Here is a 9,915-nt window from a genome sequence, read left to right on the forward strand (position 1 = left end):
ATGGAGCCCATCTGGTCGTTAGATTCGTTTGCAGTTGCCGTGATTTCCTGACTTCTCCAAATGAAGCCACCCGGAAATAAATGAACGGCTCGTCCAGATGTTACCCGCATGCTCAGGAGGGAATCAACAGACTGAACTAAAAGGAAGGCCTGATGCCTGCCTGCAGCAGAAAACTGTTCAAGCGCAAACATGCTTGCTCTTAAGTTCTCCAAAGACACGAATGTAGAGTGAAAAGAAGACCAATTTACGGCTCGAGTCAAAATAAACTTAGAAACTCTCTTTTTAAAAATCTAATTTAAAAAAAAATATGACTCCTACCATCACCATCATTTTCTGTGTTTTATTATAGAGGAAAAAAAATACATGTTCTGATCGTTCTTCTTTTACATAAAACCACACACATTTTTTACAATATAATTTCACTTATTTCTTTATTCTTTAATATTAATTTCACGATATATGATCACCACTTTTGAGATATACATTCCATCTTTTTGAAACCACAATAACACACTACACATACGGGGTTTTTTTTAATAACATTTCCACAGGACCCATTGGATTGCACAGAATGAAAAATGTATGCACATTTTCCTCTTTGATAATCTGACTTGTATTAATTATGGTTTCCATTTTTTAAAAATATTTTTAGACATCGAAATTTTTAAAACTGGAGCGTATCAAATTAATTTTCATAAACAGGCCATGTGTGGATCTAGATGCGTTATTTTTAAATTCGGTTTGCAGTTTTAGTTCGGAGCTCCCATGTTGAGAGAAAACGGGGCTGGATGGAGGGAGGCCACTAGATGGAAAGAAGTTAAGATGGAACTTTGTTATTGCGTGTCGATAAGCTCAGAAACAAAAATGAGGAGTCTTGTGGAGGGGAAAAGGCCTGTCAAAGCATCAACACGTCCACGCCACTGAACCAGAACACTTAACTTTTGTTTGTATCTATGTCCCATTTTCTGTAGCCTGTATCATACATTCAATGCATAGTTTGTACAGTTGCTCTCTTCTATTTGATGTTTTTATTATCAGTGATATCCAGATTTTTTTCTATTAAAAAAATAAAAACGTTGTTCGGTTTGATGCAGATTGTAAAAAATCGGATTATATATATATATATATATATATATATATATATATATATAATCCGATTTTTAACCTCTTTTTTCCCTCGGGCTTGTTTTGGGCTTTAACACCACAGTCAACCCCTGCAGTCACGTTACAGTTTAAACTAAATTTAATCACTTTTCTTTCTTTCTCCAAGTCTCTCAAACTCGATGCGATCTCATGTGGGGAAGAAGCACCGCAAGAGCGACACGAGCGTCTGCACTCTTTTTGCAACTTTTCTTAAGGTCAATGTTGTAAACGTTCACTCCACTGGAAAATATGTCTGTGTTTCTTTTGTTCGCATATGTATACAACACGTATCGACTGGGCGGACGCGTTAGACTCCCTCGCTGCTGTTAGACTTGTGTGTGTAAAATACATGAGAGATAGGTGCGCAAATGTGTGTATGTGTGTTCAGTGCGCGCTTTTACGCATGAATCAAGCAGAGGGGGAAGGAGCGCACGCCGCTTAGTGTTTGTGTGTTTTTAATGTTTTCACTAAATGGGAATTTGCAGTTAACGAGTACAGGTGCATCTCAATAAACTAAAATATAACCGAAAAACCAATTTATTTCAGCAAAATAAAAGTGAAACATATTTTATAGATTCGTTACAGGCGGTGAGACGTCGCTGTTTCAAGCGTCTATTGCGTCTATAAGGTTTACAGTAAACGGAAACCTCACATTCAGTTTCTGAGAAAGTTAGAATTTTACATAGGACCCTATGAAAAGAGGATTTTAAACCACAAATACTCTCAAAGGCGTTTAGCTCAGGAGAGTTTGCAGGCCAGTCAAGTAGTGACACAATGGTCAATAAAGTGAAGCATGAGATTATCTAAGCTTTCCTGGTAGAAGGTCTGATTCTGGACCTGATAAAACACAACACCAGCAGATGACAAGAATCCGCAAATCTTCACTGGATGTGAAAAATTTTCCTCTGGACTTCAAACAACTCGGATGCGGAGCTTGTAAACTAGTCTTCCACAGTCTTGGGCTTGGATTGATTTCTAAATTAAATTGAAAATTAACTTTTATTTCTGGCAAGAGAAGTTTGAATCACTTAGACCAGTTGCTTTTATTCTTACCTTAATCAAGACAATTCTGACATTGACTCCAGCTGTGATCCATGCCCTGGATAGTTCTGTGTGTGGTGGCTCTAGAAGCTCTGACTTTAACTGCAGTCCACGCCTCGCAGACTTTAGCATGCCTTGTTGACATATGTTGACCTAGACTTCTGACTCATCCAGGAGATGACCATTTAAAGTGCTCAAGCAACTGGGTATTTTCTCTAATTCTTTTTTTTCTTCCACAGTTTTTCCTTCCACTCAACCTTCCACCTTCAAACAGCACCTTGTGGACAACCATCTTCTTTAGTAATGAATTTTTTCTGGGTTGCTCTTCTTGCTCAGGGTGCCAGTGACTGTCTGATGAACAGTTTTCAAGTTATCACCCTTGTCTTGAAAACTGCTATGGTGATGATATCACATATTTGTATCAAAATTGATCTTTTTATTGGTCCTATGGAATATTTTTCTTCTTAAAGTAACTGAACTTGGGGTTTTCACTTTGTATAGGCAAAATTACTAGAAAATAAACTTGGAAAATGTGCCACTGTATGCAATGAATACATATGAGTTTCACTTTTTAAACTGAATTAGTAAAATAAATTTGCTTTATGATTCTATTCTAATTTATTGAGATGCATCCGTCCTCCAATGACTCGTCTCTATTCTTCTATGTTATATTTGAAAGCCTCTATGAGCCCCTCCATGGAGTGGATGAAACCGGATATGCTGCATATACCGCCTATTACAAAGATGGAGACGTCAAAGAACACCTGGTGCCACTGAAGCTTTCTCCATAAGAGCTTGAGGTGGAAGATGCTGGGAAGCAGAAAGCAGAGCCCGGCACCCGTCAGGCTGCCGGTGAGGCCCATGAGCAGGGCGAAGTGCGGCACATAGATCGCCATGAGCAAGGTGAACACCACTAGTATACATCGGAGAGTCAGTCCCCAGGACTTTAGGCGTCCATCGCCTCCGTAGCAGTCCGGAAAGAAGGCGCGGCCCCCGTCCTGGAAGAAGGTTTTCTCCAACACCTCCACGGCGGCGAAAAAGGGCAGTGGGTAGGACAGCAAAGCTTTGGCCACCAGGAAGAGGTTGACCACGGCTCGGATAGTTGGTGGCAGGTTGTCTGTGATCACCTCCTTGGTTTCGTCTGCCCAGGTCAGGTAGGCCACCAGGGCGAACAGGCCCTTGAGGATACAGGCAGCGATGTGAGTCCATTTCATCATGCAGTGGAACTCGCTGGGTTTCTGCATGTTCCCCTCCAGGGACGGCAGGAAGATCTGCGAGGTGTAGCTGAACACGATAATTCCAATGGAGATGGGGAACTTCTTGACATCGATGTAAAACTTGACCTTGTCCCAGGCCCAGTCCCTCGCCCTGGATAGGCAGTAGGCGATCACCAGGACGTTGATGACGAAATGCGCCATTGTGCACAACAAGCTGAACTTGGAGACAGCTTTCAGATTCTTGAGGAAGGCGCAGGGGAGCAGAGCGGCGGTGGCAATGATGGCCCAAGACTTCTGGGAGATGGGCATGTTGGGGAAACTGTTGTACATGAGATTTCCGCTGACGACCACGTACAGAATACAGGTCATCACCAGCTCTATGATCTGAGCTACATTCACGACGTGACCGCCCAGCGTTGGGAACCTGGGCGCGCAGCAGGCGTTGGCAATGTCCACATAGGAGTCCCTCACACGGACGAGCTGCCCGTCTTCGTCCTCCTCGTACAGGCAGGCGATGAGGATTTTCCCCGTGTAGCAGCACACCACGGCGGCGAAAATAATGAGAAAGAGTCCGAGGTATCCTCCATGCAGGATGGCGTAGGGCAAGCCCAGAACGAAACATCCCCTGGGAACAGAAAGTACAAAAACATTGGCTGGTGTCGTCAGGTTGTACAGAGCGGACCATCAGGGCCACATCCAGAAAGTTTGGCTGTGGTGAACAGGATGGGGGCAGTTATATTGTTTTGGGGTGGCTACACCAAAACCAAAAGTAACATGAAAACTTTAGGAGGTTTTTTGTTGGTGCTTAGCTAAGGTGGACAAACAAACAAATAAATAGATAAATATATATTCTGATGCTAATGTTTTTCTTTTTAAATGGCCTGCAGTCTGTAAATAATTATTTTTAAATACCTGTATACAAACTAAATTTGCTGATTTTGTCATGTTGGCCATCATACCATGATGCCACTATTTTTTTATGTTAAGTGATTTCTGCATTATTAGAAGACAGTATCAGGAATAAATTACAGACATTCAAGAAAAGACAGAGAAATACAACAGATTTATGTAAATTACATAAATAATTAAATTGCAACTTATTGAACTTTTTCTTTTCTTCTCTTAAATTTTCCCAAGTCATTAATATTAGTCAGGAAGTGACATCACTGCCATTCTATTAAGGGCTCCAGCAGGGAGACCCTCAAGACCCCTTGAATACTTGCACAGAATATAAATCTCAAAACTTTGGATTTGTAGTTTCATCTATCCAAAAGGAGCCTACATTTAAGAGACTAAAGGACAAACATTGATAAGATTATACACTCATTTATTTGTAACAATGTGCATCATGTTTATCTCTTCTTTGAATGTCTGTCAGCTGATTTTTGCTACTTGAAAGTATGAGCTGAATGACTACGTTGTTTAAAAAAATAAGGAAGATTCAAGATTGTTTAATTTCTTTTTTGCGAAATATAAATTTCAAGTTCTAAATAATACTCTTAGATGTGTTTAGTGTCTGCTTTCTTTGGTGTGCCATCCCAAGATTATCATCAGCCTGTCTGGACCCCATTCAGAACTTTGTGAATGTACCTCTGCTGTAAATAAAGGAGAAGGTTTCTAATTCATAATAGTATTTTAAAGTTTATAAATATATATATATTTCTTTTGCTGCTTGGAAGAGCAATACATTAAACAAATAAACATCTCTATAAAATTTCCTTATTCTTTTTATTAATATAACAACATGAAGTTGCAGAAGCGAGAGTCAAGCAAAACGTATTCAGTGATAAAGTTGTTTACTGTTTCTCTAAACCACGAGACAATACTTAGAGGTGCTGTGATGGCTGGTGGGCAACGGGGCTAACTGACCTAATTAAAGCATCTCTTAGGGCCCCATGCTATCTTAGGCCGGCCCTGTCCGCTTGCAGCGTGTTTATGTGCGGCTGCACAGCGTGACTACACAGAAGTTGTCATGTTTTTCATGTTGTGGGTTTTCCACATGGCTTTGAGCGCATCCGCCCGCCTCTGACGTCATCGCAGACTGGAGGAGACACACTCTGACGTCAGTCCATGACCACAGCATAAAAAGGAACTGCGTGGATGGAGGAATTTTTGTCGCATAGCCCCCTACAGCAGTGCGCACTCACGAGTCTCTACTCCTAATTTCTGCAGCTTTTTGTCTCTCAATGAGGCGTGGTTTTTTAAAAAAAAATAATTTATTTTATTCAATAAAATTGTGATTTCCCTTGTAGAATCCCCCCCACTTTTCTGTTAAGTTTTAAATGCTGTAATTGCTCCTTACTTTTGATTTCCAACAGGACAATATACTAGTTCTGGTATATAAAAAAGAAAGACTTGAACCTGTTTGCCTTATTGGTCTGCAGAATTATCAGGATTGTACATCATAGACAGTTGAAATTACTACAGACAAAGAATGTGTGTTGAGGGGAGGGGAGGGTTAACGGTGCTAGGACATCATATACCTTTCACTTTTATTAATGCATGAGCCGATTGTAAGTCAATGCCCTCCTCTGATAATTATTAAAACGCCACAATTAATAAAAATCACTAATTTATTAAAATTATAAATTATTTTTTGTTTTCTTTTTCTCTTAATCTCCTTTCAGGTGTGCATTCTTCTCATATTTCACAGCCACACCACGGGCGGTTTAACCAATTAGAACCGAGTCTTTACCTGGATTGCGTTCGTGACGTTCCAGCCCGCTTCCCAGGCGGTGATTTTTGGTTTAACTTCGGACAACTCGTTGTTCGAGCCCCCGTCCTTGGAGGCAGAGTGCGGCGGACCGGTGCCGTCTCTCTGGTAGTGGCTGTCCCCCTCCAGCCCGCCGCCGTCTCCGCCGCCCTCTCCTCCGATCTCTTCGGAGGACAGAATGTCCATCTGCATGCCCTGACGGTGGTCGTAATCCAGGTCGTCGCAGGAGGCAAAGCCCAGAGCCTCCTCGTCCGTGGCGGCCTGGAAGCCCATCCTGGCGAACATCCCGCTCACCTTTGCCGTGGATTTGTTGGACACAGCCGTGGCTGCGTTTGACAGTTTATTAGATATCTTGCCTCTTATTAACGTCGCCATTTTTCCTCCTCTGTTGACTCTAAACTGTCCACTGACTAATTAGATGTTTTTTCTTCCTTTTCCCCCCACTCAATGAAAAATGAGGCTACTGTGTTCTGCAGCTCCTTAATCTCAGCATGAGATAAAGCCAAAGGGAAAAGCGCAAGTTTGGCTTCAAGACACGACGGTTTTCAGTTGCTATCTCCACTTCTTGTTGTGTGTGCGGCTGATGCTCTTGACTATCCCCAGGTTCATGTCACCTTCAGACGTCGCTGCTCGGTTTCTGCATCCTGGTGCTGCGATCTGACGCTCGACGAGTGTAAGCGCACCTTTTCAGTCTCCGAGGCGCTGTGCGCAAAAGCTTTACGCACGACCAAAAAGAAAAAAGAAAAAAAAACTGGAAAAGAAAAAGAAAAAAAAAAGTCAAGCCACAGGTTCCTGCGGGGACTGTGTTGTGGGTTCTTTATTTTAGGGGGTAGCTATAAGGTGGCAGGCAGCTTTCCCCAGGAGTTCAGGTGCCTCTACTGATGCCAATGCGGTACCGTGGAGCCCGGGGAGGGGGAGGCAGGGACGAGACACGTGTCCTCATCCGCCTGCCAATGCAAAGCACGTCTCCAGCCCTCCCAGTGCCCCACCAGGAGAAAACGGGAGAGATTTGCTGCATTTCTAGGGGAGGTGCTTGCTGCACCCCGACCAGCTCTCCCCCAACCTAGAATCTATTATGCCTCATCCTAACATCCAATGGCATTCCGAGGGCCTCAAATCTTGCATAACTTTACGAGTATAAAGGGGGGTAGGGATGTGAAGAAACCCGACTCTTTGGAGCAGAAAATATTACACAGAAATCTAGAAGCTTTTCAGTTTTAAAACTGTAAAATTTTCCAAATTTATCTTCAGCGAAGAGGAGAGAGAAGCATCAATGGGATTATTCTGGACCGCGTTGATCGGCGTTAGGTTTGTTGATGCTCGAAGGGGATTTCTCTTTTGTTTCTGGTGAAATTTTAGGGAGAAAAAAAAAATCAGAATAGCAGTTTCAGTTTGAAAGAATAATATTTTTAATGAATGGAAACTTTGTCTTCTTTCGTTTCAGGGCGCATGCAATTCTGAAGTGCCTGCAAAAAATGTTCCAGCTTCGGAGGAACAAACCCCAACCACCATGTTGCTTAGACAATTTGAGTTGAGGAATGTAAAATTTCGTCCTGATTCGAGATAGATTTGCCTTCTCTCTGTCTCTTTCTCTGTCTTTTAGAATCATTATTTAGTTTATTTTTAAAAAGTCGCATTCCAAAAAGGCCAGTTTCGTGTTCTTAGTGCAAAACTAAAATAAAAATAATAATAATAAATGGTTTCTTTCTGAATTTAAAAGATATGACAAAACACTCTCGTAATTCCATTCATTGGAATATGCATTCATGGAGCTGCTGTGTAACACAGACCCACATTCCTGTAATCATTTTGCAGGCGGTGCCTTGTCAGTAGTACTTTGTGTTCTCTGTATCCTCAGACTGCCTTCAGGCTGCAGAATCACAGAGTCTCACCAGGACACCAAGCTGCGGCCTATTCGACTCGATGCGCCACTTCAGCCTGTAGTAACACAGACTAACCTGCATCTGCTACAACCTTGCTGTTCTTTATACTTGGTAAAAATAACAAAGTGTCACATTTAAATCTCCGATTCTGGCATAAAATACAAGTCTGAGAAAATGCTTTTTTCTTTTTAACTTTTTTTTTTTTAAAAGCCTTTCTAAATTGTTCCGTCCTGGTTAGATCAAAGCAAACAGTGCTATCTAACAATATGTTTTGATACATTGGTCTCCATGAAACTTCTCGACGAAAATGTTGTTTTAAGTTCAACATAATTTAATATTTTAAGGATAGAATAAACGCACAAAAGCCAAACTGCTCCTCCGACTCACCCAGGCTACAGGGGCAGCTTTATCAGGCCTGTGCATCACCAGTAAAACCCTACAAATACAAGGCCAATAAATCGCTCGCTCTGCTTTGTCCGTTCTGTCCTTTGTGTGTGCGAACGTGTGTGTGTTTTTCCGCTACGTGGGAACGAAAATGGCTGCTGCTTTGAATGAAAGAGTTAATGACGGAGCTGTTATCAGCGGGCTGCAGACCTGCTCAGATCTGCGCTCTGAGCTGATGGAGTGCGCTGCAGGATGAAAAGAGCAGCTCTGACACCACCAGCCCGCAGGTCACAGAGCTTCCCAGCACCCACTGTAGTAGTAGTAGTGGTGGTAATAATAATAATAATAATAATAATAATAATAATAATAATAATAATAATAATAATAATAATAGCAGATTTTTGTGAAAATACACAAATTCACGACCTTAGACATTTCAGATTGTGCAGAGGTGATGCACATTGCCAAAACTTGTTGTAAACGGTGTAAGGAATAAATGCTTCCTGCAGTTCATCACCCACGCCGGGTGTCACCGAAGGTTCAGGGTGCCAAGTCCCGGAGGATCCATCCATGTCAGCATAAATATGACCAATCACAGCCCCTTATCGCTACTGTCAGGTGTGTTTGACCCACATGTCCGGTGGTGATACAGACGGGAATCCGGAATACTATGTTGTGTACAGGATTTGTGGTCAAATCTATTTTCTCTGGGGTCCGACAGGCACATCTCCCCCTCTTCCTCCTCCCCTCCTCCTCAATTTCAGCTCCCTGACTCTCTTTTTTCGCATTACACACATGGGTGAGCTGGCACAAGGTTCTCCGCTCTCTTGCAATGGCTCCCTCCCCATCCTCCACACGACTCCTGCAGCGCTCCCCTCCGCCCCCAACGTTTCCCCAAAATTCACAAAATAATTTTCGATTTCTGGCCGCATTTCCCTTTTGAATAAGCCGCTTTAAAACACAGACCAGAGCAAAATAAAAGGAAAACATGCATTACACAGGCCTTTTTTTCGGTAGATGGCTTTGTTCCCATGACTTCCCCGACTAATTTCGCTCATGTCTCTTTCCATTCCAGACATTGAAAGATTTCTCTAAGATAACAAGGTGATCTCTGTGCGTAAAAGCGAGAAGAGACTTAGGGGTGTGTGTTATATAGAATGCACACGGCCAAGACTGAGACAACAAAAGAGGAGCTGAGCAAAATGAAATGCACCAACAAAGCGATGCAGTCGCTTTAATTTTTTTTTTTTTTTTGGAAACTGCACCACATTATGTGCCATTTAACCCATGATCACCTGCCTGTCTTTCTGCTGCTGCGCCCATCCATCAGCTCAGCGAGGCAGAAAACACAGTCAACGCTCCTGAATTGAGAGGGGGACGTTGAAAAGGCACTCTGCGCTCTCCGGGGAGCGCAGAGGAGGGGAAATTAGCCAACATCAGGCCTAATCAGAGGACCTCAGAGTCCATTAACATTTGCATCACAATCACAGGTACAGCGATGGGCGCTGTTTGCACTGAGCTCATTTCAGTGCTT

The 9,915-nt window shown here is 42.5% G+C and overlaps 1 protein-coding gene and 1 long non-coding RNA gene across 2 annotated transcripts; one reads left to right on the plus strand and one right to left on the minus strand.

Moving 5' to 3' along the window:
- Positions 1-1,175: 1,175 nt before the first annotated feature.
- slc32a1 (solute carrier family 32 member 1) lies at positions 1,176-7,100 on the minus strand. The gene is made up of 2 exons (XM_032549730.1): positions 6,086-7,100; positions 1,176-4,026 (listed from the first exon to the last, which is right to left on the minus strand). Exons 1-2 carry the CDS (start codon positions 6,487-6,489, stop codon positions 2,838-2,840), a joined length of 1,593 nt encoding a protein of 530 aa, XP_032405621.1. The 5' UTR covers positions 6,490-7,100; the 3' UTR covers positions 1,176-2,837.
- A 94-nt stretch (positions 7,101-7,194) lies between these two features.
- LOC116710591 (uncharacterized) lies at positions 7,195-8,468 on the plus strand. Its single transcript, XR_004337102.1, has 2 exons — positions 7,195-7,422; positions 7,559-8,468. It is a non-coding gene; the product is annotated as an uncharacterized LOC116710591 (long non-coding RNA).
- Positions 8,469-9,915: the final 1,447 nt, after the last annotated feature.

Source organism: Xiphophorus hellerii, chromosome 20 (genome assembly GCF_003331165.1).
Source record: "Xiphophorus hellerii strain 12219 chromosome 20, Xiphophorus_hellerii-4.1, whole genome shotgun sequence".
Classification (NCBI taxonomy): Eukaryota; Metazoa; Chordata; class Actinopteri; order Cyprinodontiformes; family Poeciliidae; genus Xiphophorus; species Xiphophorus hellerii.